The sequence below is a fragment of the Trichosurus vulpecula genome, chromosome 5 (assembly GCF_011100635.1).
Source record: "Trichosurus vulpecula isolate mTriVul1 chromosome 5, mTriVul1.pri, whole genome shotgun sequence".
Lineage (NCBI taxonomy): Eukaryota > Metazoa > Chordata > Mammalia > Diprotodontia > Phalangeridae > Trichosurus > Trichosurus vulpecula.
In genome coordinates this window covers 247340548-247364184 of record NC_050577.1, presented here as the reverse complement: position 1 = coordinate 247364184, position 23637 = coordinate 247340548, and the positions used below count along the sequence as shown (strand labels likewise).

At 38.5% G+C, this 23637-nt stretch overlaps 1 protein-coding gene across 1 annotated transcript in view; it reads left to right on the top strand.

Annotated features, from left to right (window-relative positions):
- Window positions 1–275: 275 nt before the first annotated feature.
- The window catches only part of TBC1D15 (TBC1 domain family member 15), an 82439-nt gene continuing 59077 nt past the window's right edge, over window positions 276–23637 (top strand). Inside the window, exons 1-4 of the mRNA XM_036759611.1 lie at window positions 276–339; window positions 19047–19145; window positions 19846–19920; window positions 22533–22671. Of these exons, the coding sequence (XP_036615506.1) occupies window positions 304–339; window positions 19047–19145; window positions 19846–19920; window positions 22533–22671 (349 nt within the window). The 5' untranslated portion in view covers window positions 276–303. The remainder of the gene's footprint in view (window positions 340–19046; window positions 19146–19845; window positions 19921–22532; window positions 22672–23637) is intronic.

Here is a 23637-nt window from a genome sequence, read left to right as displayed (position 1 = left end):
TGATTTTTGAAGTAGGATGACAGCCAGGTGAGTAAAGAAAAAGGATTTGAAGTGAGAGCTGTGTAGAAAGTGACACTGTCCCTGGTTCCCTCCATCTGGTTCCAATCAACCAGGACCAATCACAACCCAAGGGAGAATTCTCCCTCCCTCCGCCCCTCACCAGCTCCAATACGCACGCGCAGGTCCCTCTCTTCTCCATACCCCTCCCCCACGCCCTCCGCCCTTAGTTTCGGCGGATGTTGTGGTGTGTCGGAGCAAAGCACGTGAGGGGCTGCTACGTCATCACAGGCACGCGCAGACAACATGGCGGCCGCGGCGGCGGGTGTCGGGAACGGGAAGGTAAATAACGGCCCTGGGGCTCCAAGGTGCCTCTGATTTTCTCTGGCGGATGGCGGGAGGGAACACCCACCCTCCCCCCTCGCTGGACTGAGGCGGGAGGCTCTTCCTTCCTCCCCTCCCCCCTTCCGAACCCTGGCCCGGCCGGCCGGTGGCGGGACTTAAGGGAAAGAGGACGTGGCGGTGACAGCTGCCCCCTCCCCCCCGCCTCCGTACCTGCGTCTGCCCCATCCCCTTCCCTTCCCGTGGGCCTCCGCGGCCGAGCTGTTTCCCCTACACTCCCTTCTCCCTTGAGCGGGTAGAGCTTCGAGCCCCTTCGCTTCCCGTGAACCTCCGCGCTTGGGGCGCCCCTTCTTCCCCTTAGCTGGTAGAGCTTCAAACCTCTTCCTTTCCCGTGAGCCTCCGCGGCCCGGCTGTCTCCCCCCTTCTCCCTTTTGCTGGTAGACCGTCGGGTCCCTTTTCCCGTGAGCCTCCGCGGCCGAGTCTCCTCCTCGCCTTGCCCAGGGGGTGTGTCTGGTGATGGGGGCGGGGGTCGTCCAGGGCTGTGACTGCTTTGAGCCCCTTCACTTCCTGAGAGCCTCGGCTCTTCGGGACCCCACCGCTCCTCTCTGTCTGGAGAGGGGGAGCCCGCTCTTGTCTTCGCCTCCCTCTCCACGTTTCCGGCTGCAGTCCTTGCCCTCCTTCGGTCTCCCCCTCGCCGTAGGGGAGGACGGCTCAGTTCTGGGTGGGGCGGGCGCGGGGGCCTGGCCCAGGGCGTCTGGTTTAGGGTCACCTTTGGGGAGTGACTGAGGTAGGCTGAGTTCTTGGTCCAGGGCATGCCTTGTGTGTGCCGGACAGTCACTTCATATCAGCGTTTCCCAGCTTTACATGTTTGGTAAACATTCCTGGAGAAGATGAAACATTGAACACCAAGGGCTGTATTTACTCATCTTACGCTGGTACTGCGTTCAGTAAGGCGCCCCCCCCCCCCCCCACCCCGTGCCCTGCGTATTTTGTTGTTGTTGGTAACTTAAAACTTTAAGTTACTTTAACTTAAACTTAAAATTTCCTTTCAGTTAATCATTTTAGGTCCCCACCCCCGAATACACCCAAACCCGGGTAACAAATATGCTGTTAATCCTCACATAGGCCAAGTCCAAAGACATGTGTCTCACTTAACATCTTGAGTCTGTCACCTCTTTGGTAATAAGTCTGTGATTAGTTCTGCTTAATAAATGCTTATTGATATGTCAGGAGGAGGGAGGAGCATGCTTTATCATTTATTAGACACGTGGTCTCTCTCTCCGCTAGGAGTGCCATATACTTAGATATGGGTGCTGTGTCCATAGGAATATAATTTTTGGTGTTCTGTAAACTATTTTGACATTTGGCCCCAAGATTAAAAAGAAACTTTTATTATTTTTTGTTTTCAGATGTCGAGGACAATTTACTTTTTGTCCTGTGTCGTTTTATGATTTCTTGAAATATAGCTCTGAAAAAAGAGGTTTTAGCAGGGATTAATTGCCATTCAAGCGGAGCTACTTGACTAAACCTTTAAACCCAAATCACTCTGGTTTTGGAGGGATGAGTGACAGGCCCTAGCCCAAGCCTCTGTTGCTCACTGTTTAGGTTTTGATGGCTTAATTATGAGTGTAAATGGCAGTGGTTTTCTCTTGGGTCCAGAAACTCCGAGGGTCTTTCCCTCCCAGATTGATACTTTTGTGATAGCCGTCTTTTGTCTCAATTCTTACCTAGCCCTTAGTCATCTAATGAGAGTTGACTCAGACAAACTGAGACCTCGGAAAGACTTAAGTTAGAAAGGCCAAGGTCACTCACTGCATCCTGGGCCATCACAAGTTGTCTTGATTTTTGTCTTGTCATTGGACTCCAATGACTGGAGGAGAAAGTAAGGATGATGACTTTGCTAAGCTCTGCCTCACTTAAATCCAGTTCATGAACAAGTTAGACACCACCTGTGATGTCATTGGACCTCTTAGAGAACGAAGGACAAATAAGTGATTTAAAGTTATTTGACCTTACCCAAAACTCTCAATCACTTGGAGGCTTTTGTGATTTAGTGTAACGACTTCCATGCTTAGGAATCCAGAAAATTGGGATCTCTGTAATCTTGGCTCCACTTGTAAATGAGGATAGTAAAGAGTCAACCCTGGGTTGGAATTTTCTCTGGCAGGTCCCATAATGGCCATTAGCAATTCATTTAAGCTCCCAGATCTGTTTCCTAATCTGTAAAATGGGGCTAATAACTTTCACTGGTTACTTAATCTGGTTGGTGAGAAGAAAGCTTTTTGTAATCTGTAAAGTGCTTTATAAATCCCTAAAGTGAAAGTAAGTAAAGCGCTTTGAAAAAAGGAAAATTTCTGGAAGTCCAATGCAAAGTACAGATTCCTACCTTTAGATGTTTATACATCGAAGCTTCATTTTATGCATTTTCCTCTCCCTTTGTTTAACTTGTTCCACTACACCATTTCTGTTTTGTTTTACAAAAGATTTTTCAAGGCTGCCTTTTGATTTGCATACTTTTGGTCATTACTATTTTGGCTTGAATCAGAATTTTCAGAGGGCACCTATTTCAGGTCTTCACTGGCTTTGGAAGAGACTGGGAAATTGAATCTGCCCTTCTGCAGGAGTTTTCAGCACTTTTTTTGGTTAGGGGATATTCAGTGATACAGAGCAGGCCTGTACAACCTGTGACCCGCCAAAGGATTTCGGGGTGGCCTGGGGAAAAATGTACGTTTTTCTAGAGCCCCCCCGAAATCCTTTGGCCAGCTGGGGCCACAGTTTGTGCAGGGCTGATATAGTCTTCCCAAACCCCTGGGGAAGAGGAGGAGGCTGTCCAGATATTAGTTCAGTCTTTCCTGAGTAGTTAAGAGAGAGCTAGTCTTCATCCGGTCTATATCATTCTTAGACTCCTGTTTCTTAGGCCCTGAGGATATAAGTAACAAAGAATGAAACAGTCCAAACTCTCAAATCTGTCAATTTGGCCCATATGTTTGCCAGGTACTGTTAAGCCTGGGGATGCAAAGATAGGGGTAAAAAGAAACCAGTCCATGCTCTCAATGATCTCATAGCTTAATGGGGAAAAAGATTTTGAAGGAGTTTACATTCTAAAGGGAGAGATGAGAAATGCATATATAAATACAACAAAAAAAATAATATTATTGAATACAAATTAGTTAAATACAAGGTGGTTTGGAAGGGAGTACACTAGCTGTTGGGATCAGGAAAGGCTTCATCCACAACGCAAAAATGTTCAGTTGGGTCCTGAGCAGGCAGGGAATTGGCTGTATGGTGTGTATCCTTGTTATTGAGAGAACCTAGGAGAATATTTTAGTGACTAAAAACAATCACTACAGAAGTTTAAATAAATAAGGTTGTTTTGCCCTGGTCATAATGTTGAAGGTCAGTGTTGGTTTGGAAACAATGTATCAGTGGAATGAGATTTAAAAAAAAAAAATGGAAACTTGTATGAATTTAAAGTGGGGTAGAAAAGGGAGTGGATAAGAGAAAGTTGTATTAATTGCCATTTACCTAGTGCACCTGATGGTGATGGCTTACTTGAAATTTCTTTGAGCTCTGTTTCTTATTTTTTGTAGGCAAGTGAGTACCATGGTTCATGGAGTTTGCATTCTGAATAACCAAGCATGTGAAAAAGGAAAGAAAAGCTTACCTAGTTTTTAAATTGCTGACAGCATATACAAAAGTATGGTGGAATGCATCTTAGTGAAGAGAAAAGAGGTTATTTTTAGAAAAGCATATTTAGGTACAGTAATAGGAAAAAAATCTTTATAATGAGAGCTGTCCAAAAATGGAGTGGGCTGCCTTGGATCCAGCAGACCTGGGTTTTCCCTTTTTGGAAGTCTGATGACTACTTGTTTGGTATGTTGTACGAGGAATTTTTGGTCATATATGGTTGGATCTTGAGGTTCCTTAAGTCTTTTAACTCTTAGAGAATAACACTTGGATTTTTCATTTATCCATCATTTTATTTGTAAAATGACGGAGGATTAGATCAGATGGGCACTCTTCTAGTTCTAGATCTTTGATCCTGTTAACAGTGAGATCCAAAAGGGAATCCAGTCACTCCCTGCATTAGTAGATTCTTTAATGAATTGAAAAAAATTAATCTGACAGTCTGCTCAGAATTAACAATGACTATATTCACATTTTCATAGTACTTTTTTACGAAACATTTTTCTCACAGGAACCCTGTGATTTTGGTAGATCTGAGTTATGAAGGGGACCTAGTGAAGTTAATTCCCATTATACTAAACTCCAAACCACTGTCCAGATTATTTTGTTATATTTATGTAGGTCACATGCTGGCACTTTTTCTTATATAGAGATTTGAATTTAATATTGTTTGTGATAAGAATCAGGCCCAATTCTGCCACTTACCAGCCGTACTAACAGGTGTATAACATGACCATTACACAAAACAGACACTTGAAATGCATGGAGGAAACTCCACATGCTCAGGAAGCTATATATATTTTTAGTTCCCTTTCTATGCCAGCCTCTTCCTTACATTATTGCATTGAATTTCAGCTCATTGCAACAGTCTGTAAATATACTAGAGCATTACAGCTTTTGATATAGTTAAGCACTTGGTGTTGTTAGGAGGTGAAGTAGTGGAAGGTAGTATGGTACTTTAGAATAGGAGTCAGCTATTATGGGTTCTAGTTTTTTTCCTTCTTTCTTTTATTTTAACCTGTTTCTTGTTACAAGGGATGACTTTTTGGGCATAGCTGCCTGTACAACCTTCAGATAATATCCAGCCAGTAGGTTTTAATTCCTATGAAGAAATGACAATACACAGTGCAGAAATGTTTCATTTTTCTAAACTCATCAACGAATGATACTAAGCTGCATCTAGTTAAAAACATGCTGTTTACAACTCTTCATTCAAATAGTTTGCCTTTGAATTAGTCAAGTTTTGTTATTGATCTCTCTAAGAAGGATCTTCTTACCCTGAAGATTGGGGTGATAGGTTATTACAAGTGGTCCATACCTTCATATATGCTTCAGCCATCTTATATAAAAAACAAACATGCTTTCAGCAGATTGAATTAAGTGTGTTTTGCTTATATTCATATTTTCAAATGCATATAGATATTAGATGAAGGAATTAAGGTACAAATTCACTTAAAATTTCTGAATTCACGGTAGAAATTCACTTTAAATATTAGCAGCCTTCTGTCATAATTTATTTTCTCAGTGGCTATAAATAGTGCAAATATTGTTGTATTTTAGGGTTTGAGGAATATTTTGATTTTTAAAAGAGACTACTTGAAGAGGTTGGGGATCCCCTGGACATTATAATTTCTAAAGTATCTTCTCATACTGTGATTCTTATGATTAGCTCTGTGATCTCATTAGGTATGAGAACTCCTTCCATTGGCGCAGTTGTCAGTACCTTCAAACTTTTTAGTCCTGTGTGAATCTCATTAATATTTAGGTATGATTTGGACTACACGTCCTCTGAGGTCCCTTTCGGCTCTGAGATTCTTGGATTCTAAATTCTCCATTTGATATTCTTCTTATCATACTGGGTAATTTTCTCTCTTTTAATATAGTCTCGCGGTAGGTACATTGGTGCTGTGTTAATCTATTTGTTTTTTCTCCCTCGGTGATTAGACACGGATCTTTGTTTTTGCTTGTTGGGTTACCTGCAATTTCTATTGTCCTAATAATAAGTAATAGTTAATATCTACATAGTGTTTTACAGTTTACAAAGTGCTTTACATATATTAACTTGATTGATCCTCCTAACCCTGTGAAGGCAGTGGTTTTTTTTTTTGAGTCAAATGGGAGAATATTGGTGTTGAAGACTAGCCTTTTGAAGCAACAGGTAGTTTAGGATCATTTAAAGCATCACATATTTTATCATATGTGATATAGCTTGATATCTTATTCAATTCTGGGTTCACTTAATTGTTCATCTGTCTGGATCTGTGATTTTATCGGTGTATAGAATAACTAGTGAGGAAATTTCTGTTTACCGCTTATGGATAGGCAGTTGTTTTGTAACTTAGTCTTGGAGGGCCTTAGAATAAGTCTTTTGTCACTTTGAGTCCAACTTTCTGTCTACTATGACTGACTGACTCTTGCCCTTTTCCTTTCTCCTCTTTGCCAGTGGTGGACAAAATCTGCTCTTTCCAGTTGGATCATAATAATTGGGAGGAGGGAGAATTTATTTTTCATCCAATTTGTTTTGTTAGTGTGGATAGTTGTATTGGTCTCTTCCAAATAATTATGGATCTCACTGAGATAGATTTGTAGTGTTCCATTGACATTAGTGCAATGCCATTTACCATTACTTGAAAAATTTTTGAAAATTTGGAATATTTGGAATTTTGAAAAAGATCTGGAAAATTCACTAACATTTAGAGTTCTTAAAAAATGTATAGGCTGTGTTTTGAAAGTAGCGTTCTCTTTCTTAAGATGAAACCTGGTGGTGATGATATAGATTTACTCTGTGTAAGTATTGATAATCTCTGAGGTTCCCTTCTCACTCTGGCATTCAGTGATTCTACAACTCAACTTTTACAGCGACTGTCTGCCCAGGCTAGTAACTGTATTGGTTAGTTCATCTTATACTTGACACCCAGTTGTCCTTAGGGGATATCGTACAGGGTTTTCCTAAAGTCTGGACACATAGGAAATGTGGAGTTATTGCATCAAGTTCACGTGAATCTTGCAAAGCGCATCCACCTTTGCATCGCAAATGATGGAAATCATATTGAAGATGTTACTCGTTAATATTCCAATTAAATAAAATGTTGTTGAAAATTTTATTCATTTCATTTCTTGAAAATGTGCATTCTTGCTTATGTGTCCAGACTTTAGGAACACCCTGTATTGACTGTTACAGGTAACTGAATTTTCTTATTTCATGCAAAGGTACCCTTCTGCTTGGCACTCTTTTCATTCAGCATCGGTACTTTGCTACTCCGATTAGACGTTCGCTTTTACTTTTATTCTGCCTTTTTTTTTGATCCACAGTTCGCTTTGCTCTTCTCTGTGCTTTATTTTTTACAAATTTTATTGATATCTTTTTTTTATATTACCTTTACTTATGAATGTATTCTTCTCTATCTCCCTTCTACTCCCATCCATTGTAACAAAGATAAAAAAAGACAGAAAGCAGTTGAGCAGACCAAACAGCACATTCACTGGGCCTGACAATACATGCAGTGTTCTATGGCCTTAGCTACCCTCCTTTGTAAAAAAAAGGAAGGGAGGTGAATTTTTTCCTTTTTTCTTAAGGACCAAGCTTAATCATTAGAATGATACAGCATTCAGTTTTCTTTGTTCTTTTCATTTTTACATTATTGTAGACGTGTATATTTTTTCCTGCATCATTTCATATGTGTTTCATTTTTCTCTGTATTCATATACCACAATTTGTTTGATTTCTTCTTAATTGTCTCTCCTGTTTCTTCTTTTGTACCTTTTTTTTTTTTTGAAGGGAAAAAAGGTTGACTTTCGCATCACTAATCTAATCATAGCACATCCTTAGTTTTCTGCATTTTTCTTTTATGTTCATTGTAGCTGTACGTCCTGAAACTTTGTCAGGATTGCTCTTGGGTTTGGAACTGTTCCAGAAGTCTAGATGCCAGTTAGCTTAGATCTTATTTTAGCTAATGGTCATTTCTCAAAAAAAAAAAAAAAAAAAAGGGGGTGGGGGTGGATTTTTGATACTCTTTTCCCTATCCTGTTATTCTTTTTAGATACCAAAACACTTTTTTAGTATCAAATTATGTGTTACTACTTCGCTCTAATTGACTTGTGAAGTTCAGGAATGCAGATTCTTGTGTGTCCATGTTTGCTGAGGTTTGAGTCAGTGATTTACTTAAACTTATTAGGTTGGTTTTATATTTTAGTGTTTTTACTTCATTCCTAGTTTTTGAAAACCTAGTGCCTACTTATAATGAAAAAACTGTAGATACATAAATTATGGGGACATTTTAGGAGTCTTTACTACTATGTACAGTGTAGCTTTATATTTTCAAGAGAACAAGCATTTACAAAAATTTGTTGTTTAGTGAGGCAGCATGATTTTTTGCTCTGTGTTTTGTATTTTAAAATATAGACATAATTTTCAACTAATATTAATTGATTCTGTGACACCATAGTGTTGTTAGTTGGGATGTGTAGGGCAGTTAGTTTAAACTACCCAGGGAAAAATGTTATAAATGGGAGACACCTTCTGGTGTGGCCAAAATTCGTACTATAAAAGTTGACCTGAGATTGTAAGAGACTTAGAATGTGGGGGAGTGCTGAATTCAGTGGCATGTAAAAGACTCAATCAGACTAGTTTGGAGTGGAGTAAAAAATGACACATTGAAGGAGCCATCTTCCTCCTTCTCTCCCTCCTACATCCTCTTGTTCTTTCTAAGTGAGAGGAAGGAGCAGCTACCTTTATGATAGGGGCACTTTGATTGTGGGATTTCTCTTCCCACCCATCCAGGGAGAGATGACAGGAAAAAATAAAACAACAAAAAAAACCTTCAAGTGCCTTTGTAATTCTTGGAGGTGGTTGGGGAAATGGAGATAAAGTGTTAGTGAAGTAGAATCTAGAAAGTGGAGGAAATAGAAATGTGTCGTGGTAGTAACCGGGGAAAACCACCTGTGGCATTCAACTCATTCAAACCTCTTAGGATTTGTTTTGGACACTGCAGTTGTGCTAATGGCACATCCATTTAACGCTGTGAGAGTATGCTTTCAGATGCAGAGCATAGAGAAACTTAAGAGACTTTGCACTTTTTACAATTGATTGTAAAGCAAGGAACGTCTTTATAGACTTTCTTTTTGGAAAATACCTTCCATTTATATTAAACTAGATGCTTGCCTTAATCTCCTGGCTAAATTAGAGGATCTTGAAATGGTTCTCAAGTTTTTATTGTGGTGCTTCAGGGCTCTTAAAACTCTTCACACCAACTTCTTTCTTCCATCAACTTTCTTCTATCTACTTAAGGATACAGTTGAACACTGATTTCATCAGTGTAGGTACTTCCTCTGTTGATTCAGAAGTATAATACCCTTGGACTCAGTAGGCACTTAAACATTTTTATTTACATCTTTGTTTTCACATCCTCTCACTTCCTGATATGGCCCTTCCTTTCCTTTATGACAGGGAGCCATCTTTTATAATAAGAAAAAAAAAGAAATAAGAAAAAATAGAAAAAAACCAGTACATCTGGTCTAACAGTATATGCAGTTTTCCACATCCGTAGTGTCTCTGTGACTGCAAAGAAGGGGAGGGGAGATGTGTTCTCTTTCATATCTCTTATTGAGTGCAAAGCTTACATTGTTATATAATGTTCACTTTCAATTTTTAAAAAAATTACCTTTGTTGTAGTCATTGTGCATATTTTTTCCTGTTAACTTACATTACACCAATTTGTATGTCTTTCCATGCTTCCCTGTATTTATATTCATTTATTTCTTACACTACAATAATATGCCATTAAATTAGTGTACTATAACATCTTTAGCCTTTCTCCTACCAGTGGACATCACTTTGCTTCTATGTCTTTGTACTACAGAAATTGCTGCTATAAATACTTTGGTGTATATTGGACCTCTCTCTGTCAGCAGTTATTTTTGTGAGTTGCTTTGGCTCAAAGAACTTATATTGAGGTTACCCTTCTAATGATGAGCCTGTGAAAATTTAGACTGGACATATACTTTGTTACTGGGCCCATGGTTATAGAAGAATTTAAATTGCTAATGATCCAGAAGACTCATTGTGGCTGTATGTATATGTTGCATGTTATTACTAGTGATGACTTCCATGTTTGAAAAAACATGTTATCAAGGATGTGTATGACCAGAAAAGAAGATGGGACAGTCATGGTAGGAGAAAAAAAGATAATAATAGCCTTGAGTGTTGTATTGGAAGAATAGGCCAGAGAAAGTATCTCAGGTTGAGGTTGGAAAGAAATGAAACACTTGTCTATCCAGCAGGTAACAGAAAGGTTTACTTAACTAGGCCAGGCAAAGCATATTTAGTTGAGGATATGGGGTTGCCTTAGTTGAATGCAGCTTCCCTGCACAGGAATGTTGCCCATAGTGCTTTTCCTGTCAAGCTTCAGGGCCTTCCTGGTGCTCCTCCATATTTTTGGTGTTTAGGTGACCAGAAAGCCCAGTCTACGGCCTCAGCCTTAGTTCCCTGAGTCAATCAAATCCTCAGTACAGTTTTACTGTCTTTTAAGGAAAAGAACCAGCTCATATTTCAGGGGATGATGGTAGATATTTCTCCCGCCATAACTGTGAACCACAAAATATGAAAAGATGTCAAGGAAGGCCCCTGGTGAGTTGGGTAGATCATCTTTGGAGGGTTTGTGGAAGGACTAGGACAAAAAACACAGAATGAGAATGCATGGGTGGAGTGTGATTTTTACAGTTGTAGGAATCATGTTAGTTTAATCTTAGCTTAATCAAAGTGTTGAAATGAGAAAGGGCGAATGAATGTTTGAATACTTCTAGTTACAGGGATCTCACTTCTACCATATGAGGTAGTCTAGTCCATTGTGGGACAGTTTTCGAATTTTAGTTTTTCCTTATTTAGAGCCCAAATCTTTCACCTTATAAATTGTTGATCTAAAATTACTAATAGTACTGATTCCACTCAGTTATTTGTTTCTCCTACTTCATTGTTTTTGGGGGGGGGGGTAGGAATTGTAAATTTGAGTGCTAATTGCCGTTTTTATCATTGGGTCATCTTTCAGAGCTCTAAATATGTTTTAGTTTTTAGCAGACTCACTTAATCTCGCTGGGATTAAGTAACTAGATATATGCAAAACGAGGACAGAGTAGATAGAAGGTAACCTGAGAGAGGAAGACACTAGTAGCTAGAGGGAACTTGAAAAAGCCTTTTCCTCTAGAAGGTGAGATTTGAGCTGAATCTTGAAGGAAGCCAAATAAACAGAACAGGGTGAAATAAGGAGGGACAGTGTTCCAGGCATGGGGGAGATAGCCAGAACAAAGGTATGGAGACAGAGATGGAATGTGGTGTTTGAGGAATGAGTAGGCTAGGCCAGTATTGTTGTTGTGTTTGTCCCTCGTTCTCGAAGAGGACTGTCACATCAGGGAAATGATGACATGACTTGCACTTGACTTTGATTTTGAGTGAAGGAGGACTGTGCAAGGTCACCAGCCTTACTTTCTCCTCCAGAGCCATCTGGGTCCAGTCACCAGGACGACTGGAGATGGCCTGGTAGGCCACTATAGTTGCGTCATACAGTACATGGAGGAGTAAAGTGTAAGATGACTGGAAAAATAGGAAGGAGCTAGATTATGACGTGCTTTAAATATCTAACAGAGGACTTTGAATTTGGTCCTGGAGGTAATAGGGAGCTACTGTGAATTTGGTGGAGAGGGTAGCAATGTGTGTGATGTAGCTGGACCTATATTTAGAACAATCACTTTGGCAGCTGAGTAGTGGAGGATGGATTAGACTATTAGAGTAGTAGGGAGATATTTCTTCATAAGATTGTAGATCTATCTTCAACCTTTTACCGTTCTGCTGCATTTGCCACTGTTGTCCTACTGAATATAGTACATCAAATGAATGAAGGAGCATTTGTTAATCACTTAATTTGTGCTAGGCATTGTGCCAGTTGTCCGATTTACAAAATACAAGTAAGCAAGACAGTCCCTGCCCTCAGGCAGGATCTTACATTTTGTTGGCAGCTGAGGAGAGGATTTATTGAAGGTGGAAGAGACTTAACCAGGAAGATCAGTAAGTTAGAAGACTGTTGCAGTAGTGTAGGTGGAGAGGTAATGAGGGACTGAACCAGGTTTGTGGCTCTGTGGGTAGAAAAAGGGGATTATTTTGTGCTGGGCCTGATTTAGGCCTATCCCCCGGTAGTTGGGTAGGTATTCAAATAAAATGTGATAGACATAGGTCATTCAATAGTTAAAAAAAGATTTACTTAGTCTTAGTAAGCTTTCCTGCTTCTGTTGTCTCCCAAGCAAGCATCAGACAGCTTCTGGAGCCATTTAGTATTCAGGGAACCAGGGAATGATATCTAAGCCTTCGGAAAACTGAGGCAATTTTTTTTTGTTTGTTTGAGGGGGGAAGGAAGGGCAATTGAGGTTAAGTGACTTGTCTAAGGTAACACAGCTAGTAAGTGTGTCAAGTGTCTGAAGGTGGCTTTGAACTCAGGTCCTCCTGACTCCAGAGCCGATGCTCTACTCACTGTGCTACCTAGCTACCCCAACAAACAAGTCTTGAGAATGGATTCAGTTGACAAGTTAGGACAACTTGCAGTCAGGTTAGGGGCATTATGGTTTTGCTCCTACAGGGACAGATGCGAGAGATTTTGTGAAGGTAGAAATGACAGGATTTATCAATGATTGGATATGTGGTATGAAAGTAAGGAATTCAGGATGACACTAACTTAAGGTTTTGAGAGTGAAAATTCCAGGCACATGAGAGAGCCAGTGAAATTGGTCTGAATCTGGAGATGGGGTGTCTTATAGGAATGAAGAGGCCAGAGTCACTGAATTGTAGACTATGTGGAAGGTGTAAAAAAGATTGGAAAACTAATGAAGAGCCTCGTGGTGAAGAGCTTTAAAAGTAAGAGCTTTTTATATTTCATGCTAGTGGTAATAGGGAACCACTGGAGTTTATTGAATTAGGGGTATGAACTGCTTTGTTACAAAGATCACTTTGCTAACTAGTTGGATGGTAAACTTTACTGGAAGCGATTTGATGCAACTTGGAGGCCAGAGGGCCAACCTGTAGGCTATTGCAGTAGTCTAGGTGTAAGGTGAAAAGGTCACCAAGGTGGTGGCAGTGTCAGATGAGAGAAGAGAGTATAGAAGAGATACTGAAAAAGGTAGAATAGACAAGACTTGGCAACAGATTGGATGCAGATGGTGGTGAGAAGAGAATTAAGAGTTGAGGATGATGCTGAGGTCGTAAGACTGAATGACTAGGAGGATGTTGGTGCTCTTGGGAGTAATAGGGATGTTAAGAAAAGCTAGAGATTTTTTTTTTTTTGGAAAGCTAGTAATTTCAATTTGGATGGAATGAGTTTAAGATGTTTATGGGGCATGTACTTTGAGATGTCCGGTAGGCAGTTGGAGATGTAGGTTTAGGTTAGTAGAGAATAATAGATCCAAGAATCAGCTGCAGAATGTATTTGAATGAACAGGAGCTGTTGATATCATTGAGTGAGATAGTGTAGAATAGGCCTGCACAACATAACGGGCCCACAAGCTGCTTGTGGTTGCCAAAGGATTTTGGTTGCCACTGTGCACTCTCCTGTTTGTCACGTGACCCCCATGGCAACCAACCGTCATCAGTCTCTCTCTAGTCTAACTTGTTTGTGGCTTGAAGAAGTTTACAAGTTGTGTGTTTACAACTTGTGGGTCTGGTATATAGTGAAAAGAGAAGAGGGATCAGGACAGCTCTTTGGGGTATGACCTGGGTAAAGAGTTAGTAAATGACATTAAGCAGGTAGGAATAGAACCAGGAGAGATCATGGTCCTGAAACCAAGAGAAGAAAGAGTATTCAGGAGGAGAAAGTAATCAGTAGGATCAAATGTGAGGGGTCCAGTAGACTTGAGAAAGAGTCATTGGATTTGTCAATTAAGCAATCATTAGTAAGTTTGGGGAGGGCAGCTCCAGTTGAATAATGAGGTTGGAAGCTAGATTATAGAGGGTGTTAGAAGATAGTGAAAGGAGAGGAAATTGAAGTCACCTTGACCAAAATGTAAACAGCTTTCTCAAGGAATTTTTCAGGAAGAGGTGGAAAAATACAGAAACCTAGCTGGGGATGTAGGATCAAGTGATTTTTTTGTGGGAGGCATCTAGGTGGCACAGTAGATAGAGTGCTGAATCTGGAGTCAGGAAGACCTGAGCTCAAATCCAGTCCTAGACGCTTTGTGACCCTGGACAAGTCATTTAAGCTTTGTCTGTTTCTATTTCTTCATCTGTAAAATAAGGATAATAGCACCTATTCGGAGTTGTTGAGGATAAAGTGAGGTCATATTTATTGGTAAAAAAGGACTTTGAAACCTTAAAGCACTATATAATTGTGCTTATATAATAATATCATCCTCATCATCATAATCACTGTTGTCACCATGATCATGATTATTGTTATTGTTATTAATTTTAGCCCATGTAAACTGCAAGAATCCCTATTCCAACTGCCACTCTCACAGAGGGGTCAAGGCCCGAGAGCTCAGCTACATCTCTGCCTTAGTTCTAGCAGCCCCCTACAGGTTAAGAGGGGTTGAGAGCTTCATTAATTCCACTCTCTTGAGCTTGTGCTTGTGTGCTCCAAGATAATTAAGAATTATTTAGTCATTGAGTCTTGAGTAGCTTTTAGAACAATATTAAGGTGGTACAACAAGAACACTTGGTATAAAACATCCCCTCAAATGTCCATTTCATACTCTTCCCATGAGTACAGAGTCCAGATATTAGTGGGGCTCAAGCTTAGAGAATGTTTGTAGCATAGTGGTAACTCATAGCCAGCTCCTGATTGCTTGAAGTCCTTTTCTTCCATTTATAGTGTCCTCAAGAAGTTAATCTTAGGCCTTATATAGTTTTGTTGCTAGGTTCCTTCTAGAGCTTTTGAGTACAGTCTCCCCATGCCTCCCAATGCAGACATTGCTGCTAGTTTATTTGGGGACACCATCCAGGACAAGAACAGCAGTGGGAAGATGGGAAGTCTAACATTCCCTGGACCCTTCAGAGCTAGAGGGTCTTCCTCTGCTCAAGGTAAAGGAGAACTGACCAAGGCTGAAATTGACCCCGCCTCCCCCCCTCCCCCCAATGTGGTTGTTCTTCAGGGATCTGATAGAAAACCACAATCCCAATTTCTAGAAAAAAGTCTCCCATTCTAGCTAACTCATTGCTTTTATATTAGATCATATTAGACCCACAGGGTGTAATGAAATCTTACAACCAGTTGGAACAGACCTCTTGTCTGGTGCCATTTTCACTTCATCAGATGGTTTTAAAAGACTTTTTGCGTTTTGTGTAAGGTGAAATTCTTAACCTTTTTTTGTGCCATGGACCCTTTTGGCAGTCTGGCGAAGACTACATACTCCTTCCCAGAATAATGTTTTGAAGTGCATAAAATAAAACACAGGATTACAAACAAACCAATTTTATCGAAATGCAGATACCAAAATGTTAGTTATGGATCCCAGGTTAAGAACCCCAGGTGTAATTAAGGTCTTTTGATTGATTAATTTCAGATGTGTTCTCACCTAGTTAAGGTATCAGGCTGAAATGGAGTGGGGTAGGGTGGTTTTGACTACACCTTTGTATAAGTTACCCTGTCTCACTTAGAGAACCTCAAACAGGATACTCCATTTCCTAGTTTCATGCCTTTGTACTCTCTGTACACCATAGTTTGCACCATCACCTTTGTTGCTTGGTTTCTCTGGCTTTTTTCAAGATAGCTTATGTCCTTTCTTCTACAAGAGGTCTTTCTTTGAAGTCCACCTAGCTGCCGATGCCTTTCTTCCACACTCAGACTGCTTTTTGTCTGCTCTCTTTATATATTGTATGTACCTAGTTATATGTTGTCTTTAGACATTAGAATGTCAGATCCATGAGGTCAGGAACTGTTTTTGCTTTTGTCTCCTCAGTGCTTATCACAGTATTTAATACCCAGCTCCTTGACTAGTGACTCTCCTTTTAAAAACAATTACTGATATTTGGTTTTTATATCACCTAGCTTTCATTGTGTCCTTCTTCCTCCTTCCCTTCTCTCTGAGATCTGTCTCTTAAAATGAATAATTTTTAAAAAAATCACCAAAACCTGATGATATATGCAGTATTCCAGATTTTGTAGATACTACCTCTACCCAGGGGGAGGGAGAAAATATTCTTTCATATCTTTTCTTTGGGGCCTTAGATAGTTCTTTATTATTTTCTAATATTCAGTTTCAATAGTTTTGTAGTTTCCTTATCTGTAAGATGAAAGCGTTATTGGGCTAGATGGCCTTTCAGGTATTCTTCCAGTTCTAGATCTGTGTTCCAGAAGTTTCTGTTATGTGCGAGCACCCCATCCTCTTTGCATGACTTTTTATTATATTTCATTCAAACAAGTATTAAATGCCTTCACTATCCCAGACACTATGCTATTCCCAGCGGATACAAGTCCAAAGAATGAAATAATTCCTACATGCAGTGATTTTACATTCTAAAGGGTAACAAAGTACATAGATAAATATATCGCACATATAAAATATATAGGGGCAGCTAGGTGGTACAGTGGATAGAGAACTAGGCCTGGAGTCAAGAAGACCTGAGTTCAAATCTGTCCTCAAACACCAGTTATATGACCCTGGGGAAGTCACTTAACCCTGTTTGCCTCAGTTTTCTCATCTGTAAAGTGAGCTGGAGAAGGAAATGGCATATTAGTCTAATATCTTTGCCAAGAAAACCCCAGATGGGGTCACGAAGAGTTGAACACAACTGAAATGACTGAACAACATAAAATATATAGGTATATCTGTGTTTACACATACATTACAAAACAGTTATAAATAGGGTAGTTTGGAGGAGAGAGAGCACCCTAGTGCTCTAGCATTTGGGGGATCAGGAAAAGACTTCCTGTAGAAGATGGTGCTTGAGCTGCATCTTAAAGGAAGGGGGGAGGTACTCTGTAAAGTAAAGCTAAGGAAGAGAGGTATGGGGGAGGAGGACCAGTGAAAAGGTACAGAGATTAATGGAGTGGAATGAAGAACAGACAGAAGACCCATTTAGCTGGATTTTAGAGCTTGGTGGGGGAAGACTGTGTACGGTGAGATTGAAAAGATAAACTGGGGCCAGGTTGAGACTTAGAACTTTAAAAGTCAGAGGAGTTCATCTTTTATCTGGCCTGAATTGCTACTTGCCTCTGGTCTTTTTATTATGAATGCTTTGAAAGTCCTTTATTTTATTTCTTCCCCTGTAGGATTATACGCAGTTTTGCAGGGCAAGTTATTCTTAGTCGTAAGCTTATTCCTTGCCTTTTGTAACATTCCAATGTCTCCTGTTGTTTGTTGTAGGAGCTTCCAGATCTTTTGTGATCCCAACTATGGTTATTTGTTTCTTGAATTGCTCCTTTCTGGATGCTTGAATATGAAATTCTAGGGACTTTTCCTTTTTTGGTTTCTTTCAGGAGTGATTGGTGGATTCTTTCTACATTTCCTTTGCCTTCTGATTTTAATAGTTGTAGGCAGTTTTAATTTATGACTTTTTGAAATAAAGTATCTTGGCTTTTTGGGGGGGGCATTGTTTTTCATTTGGTTAGTCTGATGATTCTTGAATTACTCTTCTTGACCTTCTTTCTAGGTCAGCTAGTTAGTTGTCTTTGATAGTAGATGTTTTACATTTTCTTCGAATTTTTAGCCTTCTGATTTTGTTACATACTTTTTGCTCTCTCTTGGAGGTATTAGTTTCTTTTTGTCTTCTTCTAATTTTTTGAGAGAGTCTGGCTTACCCCTTTCTGATTTAAACTGTTTAATCTCGTAATTCTTTCAGATCTTTTATTTAATTTTTTATCTTTTGCTTCATTCTTCTAGGTATTCATGTAGTCCTTACGGAAAATCCATTTTCCCCCCTTTGAGACTCTGCTTGCAGTTGTTTTGAAAGTAATGTCTTAAAGTTATCCAGTGTCTTCTATTTACTCATATCTTCAACCTTAATTTCTGAATTTGTGACAGGGCTAGGCTTTGCTCCCTTTTGTGCCTTTGGGTTGTGTGGTTGGTCTTGTTTGGTTTTTACCAGGGTCTTTTAGATTCCTATACTGACTTCCGCCTCCCCAAGGTGTGCCTAGGTTATAAACACTGTTGAGTTTTAGGCCCTACTGGCTCTTTGAAGTTCAAAGCACAGAATCTTCTTAGGATATTGTGCTAAAGACCTCTGAACCTTGGGATTCATATTAAACCCCCTCTGCCCTGTTTACCTCCCTTTCCCCACCCCCCACTTCCCCTGCCTTTGCTGTGGCTTCTAAGGTTCATATTGTGGGTTTCCAAACACCATTGGACTTTCTTACGGGAACTCTCAGCTTTTGCTGCTACCTCTGACTACAAGTCCTGCTGGTTGCATATGTTTCTGGTCCTTCTCTGGTTATCCTGAGTGACTTCCATCTTGTTTGCCTGTGCTGGCATTGTTTTTTGGTGGCAAATGCTCCTTTTTTATTGCCCATGGGCTTTTAGTGTTCTTTTTGTGACATTCTGTCATGGATGAAATAATTTTTTGTAGTTCCTCATAGATTTATCCTTCTATTTTAAGGTTTTTGTTGGAGTAAGTATATGAGAGCTAGGCTGTTTACCTCTATTCAGCCAACGATGTTGACTGAAAATCCATAATTTTTATTTTGATATTGTGACGGATTAATGATCTGTCAGGTGTAAAATTACTTTACCAGTGCAAGTCATAACCTAGCCATCTCCTCAAATGCCTTGATGTATGCAAATTTTATTATGTGTTCCCCAAATTATGCAGTTTTAGTAAAAACCTAGTAATATAGAAATACTGGTGGGTGCTCGATTCAGCATTTATCAGAATTTTGTAATTGTCACTGTTAACGTCCAAGCTTTAAGATGGTCTTTAAGTATTAAACTAGTAATGAGCATAATCTTCTATTTATCCAGATAATATAAGAATACTTCTTATATGTTTATATTTGAAATATTGTGATTGATATAAATAAAAATAAATATTTTCCTTTTTTTTTAAATTACAGATTATATATGAACAGGAGGGTGTATTTATTCATTCATCTTGTGGAAAGATCAATGATCAAGACAGTTTGATTTCAGGAATATTGCGTGTCCTAGAAAAGGTATACATCTAGTAAAAAAAAATGTGTTTCTCAAAAATTTGTTATGGTTAGCCTCCATAAAAATATTGGAAAATTTTTGCCAAATGTCACAGACGGGACTGGCAAGTGAAGTTAACTGATGTATATAATCCAAGTCCCAAAGCGCATTGGTGTGGGACTTTCTCTTTACTGGTAGAGCTCAGTGCCCTATGCCTGCTTAAGAATAAATTATCCTTAGTATTCTTAGGCACCATAGTATCCTTGCAAATCTTGTATTTGTACAGTCTTGAATTTAAAAATGAATGTAGTCTTTGAAGTCAGATAGTTTGATAAGCTGTTATAGAATGTCAGACAATGAAAAGACTAACTTTTCTAAAGGTTTGATTAGTGGCTTGTGTTTATGTTTTAAAATTGGGACAGTGTATCCTATTACATTTGTTTACATTTGTTTTCAAACTAGCAAATTTCGTGTTACTTTTTCAATGAAAAAGGCAAACTTTTTCCCAACAACTATTATTTAACATAAAACTATAAATGTTTTCATAATTAAAGGTAGACAGTTTTAAAGATTTTGTTTAAAACATTTCTTAAACATAAGAATTTTTCTTTAGTCCTACTAAATGTTAAAATATTTGGCCAGAGCTGTTAATAAGTTATAATGCTATAGAGAATGAATGAACTGTGTAACAAATATTAATAGTATGAAATTTATGTTTTGTAGGATGCTGATGTAATAGTGGACTGGAGGCCGTTGGATGATACATTAGATTCTTCTAGTATTCTTTATGCTGGAAAGGTATTTAAGAAAAATTGCATAAACATTTCCCATTTTATAAGAATGAAAATGGATTCTTATTTTCTTATTATCTAGTTTGTTACATATTTGCTTCTTACTTGCAGTTTCTTTTTAGATCTTTTATATTCAGCCTGTAGTGTATTTGCCATCTTTTCCCATTCTTATTCATTAATTGTACACCTTTTTATAATTTGTGTTAATGCTTTGCTTCTTCCATTTTCAGTTCCACTGTGCCTTATTTATATTTAACATTTTCACTTCCTTGTTTTCCTTCACTTTTATTGTATTTTTCTCTCTTCTTTCCCTTTTCCCCATGTCCTTGTTTCTCACTTATTCTTAACCTCCCCTTTTCATTTTTTTTTTAAATTAATGCTTTCATTGTCATCAAAAATCATTAAATTTCCATGGGAGGACTCTAATGGGTTTGAATCAGAACCTAGCACAGTGCCTTGCACGTAGAAGGGACTCAAATATTTCTGTAAGTTAAAATTTTGCTTGTTTTATGCATGTTATATTTCTGTAGTATCTCTGAATGCTATTTGGTATTGGGCTAAGGGCTAAGATGATTTCATAGGCCCTATAAGGAATTTATAGTTGAAGTCAAATGAATGAAAGAATGAAAAACAAAGCATTTATTGAGCACATGCTATGTACCAGTGTGCCAAATATTATAATAAGCACTGGGAATACGAATAGGAAAAGCGAGATAGTCCCTGCTGTCAAAGAATTCACACTCTAATTGAGGGAAACGACACAAAAAAGAAAGTTCAGCGTCACAGCAGATCCAGAAGTTTTAAGAGTGCATCAGTGGGGTAAAAGACAAGTCCCAGCGATTTTTAGTGTAAACATATTGTTGCGTTCTATACATGGTACGGGACAAACAACAGAATAAAAAGCTTGAGTAGATCTACTTGAGATAAGTTGAAATGGCAAGCTAGGAGACAGGAACAGAGAAAGTAAGGTAATTCAGGAGACCCGTGTGTAGTTTTTGGAGCACAGTGTGAATGGCAGACTATGGGATGTTATTTATCTGACATTGAGCTTTAAAAGGAGACTGAGAAACAGAAATAACAACTTTGAGAGGAAAGAGGTTGAGGTAAGAGAGGGAGATTCACTTGAAAACCTAAAATAGTTCAACTAAGAATTGAATGTGAATGTGGTGATAACTGCATTGAAGAGGAATCTGGCAACTTATTTGATGTACCTTGTTTAGGGACAAGGAAAAGCGCTAAAGAACAATATGAGGTCTGGATTTGTCTTCGTACAAAAGATGATCACATTTTACTGCAGTAAAAACATTGGGAAAATAAGTATTTCTTTACCATAATTTGAGTTGGTGGAGTGTTGAATCTGAGACGTATTATCGGAGTAGATCTGTAAGTTCTAGGTTAACCTTAATAACTCGTGTATAGTGACTTAACAGTCTTCGAGGCATTTTACATCAGGCAGGTGGTACATGTATTTCTTATCACTCTTTTACACATGAGGAAACTGGGGCATAGATTAAGTCACTTAATCTGAGTTATGTGGCTAATAAGTATCAGAATTGAGGACTCAGAGGCAGGTCTTCTGATTCCAAATCCACTGCTTCATGGCCTTGATTAAACTTGGACTGTTTTACACAGTAAGAAAATCAAGAAACAGAGAATGGAGAGTTAGCTCTTGCTGTTAGAGGAATAAGTTAACCACTGAAGAAGATGTTATAGGAATGGCCAGATATGTGAGAGAAATTGGAGGAAGATTCTATTCTGAAATGCCTGTTATGATGAAGGATTATAGTATTTAGAGCTGGAAGTAATTGTAGAGATCAACTATTCCACTCTCCTCATTTTGCAATTGAGGAAACTGAGACTTCTATAGTAAATGACTTGCCCACAATCACCCAGGTAGTATGAATCAATGTCGTGATTTGGATTTAGGTCTTCTGACTCCAAATCCAATCCTCTGGTTTGGTCCTTGGTTTGATAGCACATTCCATTTCTCCCTATGAAGGGAAAGTTCATCATTTGTAAGGGATGGTATTGTAAATGTTTGGTACTTGATTTTGTTGATTGGAAAATGCATATACATCTATCATTTGATTTTGTGTTTCATGTCTTCAGGTAGGATAGAGGACAGAATATTGGCCTGGGAGCCCTTGTGATTTTTGGATTGGTCACTGGATCTCTTAGCCCTCTGTTTCGTTCTACTTTCCAGACTTGGAAAACAAAACAAAGTCTTCACTTTGGACCTTTAAATTTCTAAACTTCACAGAACTTTCATGTATTTATGGAAAGAGGCATCATGGTCTTGTGTAAAAAGCTCTAGACTTTATTTAGAAAACCTGAATTTGATCCCTCTTTGCCACTAACTAGTTGCAACTTTGTCACCTTCCCTCTCTGAACCTCAATTTCTTCATCTGTAAAACTGAAAAAAATATTTTGGACTTCCCACTTTAGTGGTTTGATTTGAAGATCAAATACAATAAAACATATAAAGGAGGCTCTTTATAACCAGAAGTTCCATATGAATTTTAATAATAATAATTATTAGTATTCGTATTTCTTGTGTGTTAATAGGTTTTATGGATTGAAATTAAACTCTGGTAAAAAAATATTTCTAAATTATTTTAGGATTCCAGTTCAGTTGTGGAGTGGACTCAGACACCTAAAGAGAGAGTTCGTCGGGGATCGGAACATCTGACTAGTTATGAAGCAGAGTGGGACATGGTCAACACAGTTTCATTTAAAAAGAAACCACATACTAATGGAGGTATAAATGAATTCTTTCAAAACTTATTTCCAGAAACATATACTTTAATACTTTTTAGAAATTAAAATTAATGAATATGTTCCTTAGGCAGAAGGGTTAGGTGCTTTTATTAGTCCCCCAACTAGGACTACAATCATAGAAATTTATCTGTATCAGATTTTAGAAGTGCATCATAATTTCAATACATATTGTCATTTTTTAGAGTCTCATTTGTTTTAGTTTTAAAAACCCATTAGAATAAAACTATCATTATAATTATCCAGTAGCTTTGCTGCATTAATTAACATATGGGGGGGATGAGAGATACTATTGTAGGAGAAGAGAGAATTCTCTTAAGTTTAGAGGTACATAATGTTTACTGAGTATATTGTTGTCTTACTGTATTTCTTGCTGTACCTCTCTATCTGCTATTATCTATGTGAAATAAGTTTTCTTATAGACTAAAGAAAAGTAAAATAAAACTGGTAAACTAGTAATCTAACATTTTTGTCTTAGAATAAATTGTATAATGTCTGTTTAATGATCTAGCAAAGCACAGTTAAAGCCTTTTTTTTCTTAAATTCACAGAACCACAGAATCTCAAACTTTAGAAGGGACGTTAGTGGTTGTCTAGGTCATTATACCTGAACCCCTCCCACCCCCCTGGCAACTTATTTATTTATACATTTTTAAATGACATTTTGAGGTAGGATGGCATAGAATGCTGGACTCAGAGTCAGTAAGAATTGGGTTCAACTTGATTTAACTTAGCTCTGTGACCCTGGGAAAGTCATTTAACCTTTCTTTGACCTTAGCTTTCTTAGCTGTAAAATCAAGGGTATTGGTCTAGATGGGCTCTGGTATCTCTTTTAGCTCTAAATTTATAATACTATATCTTTTTGATTTTTTTAAAATTTAACATTTTACTTTCAATTTTTAAACATAATCTTCCTTTGTAGCAATAAAAATTGGGAGGAGGGGGGTGTG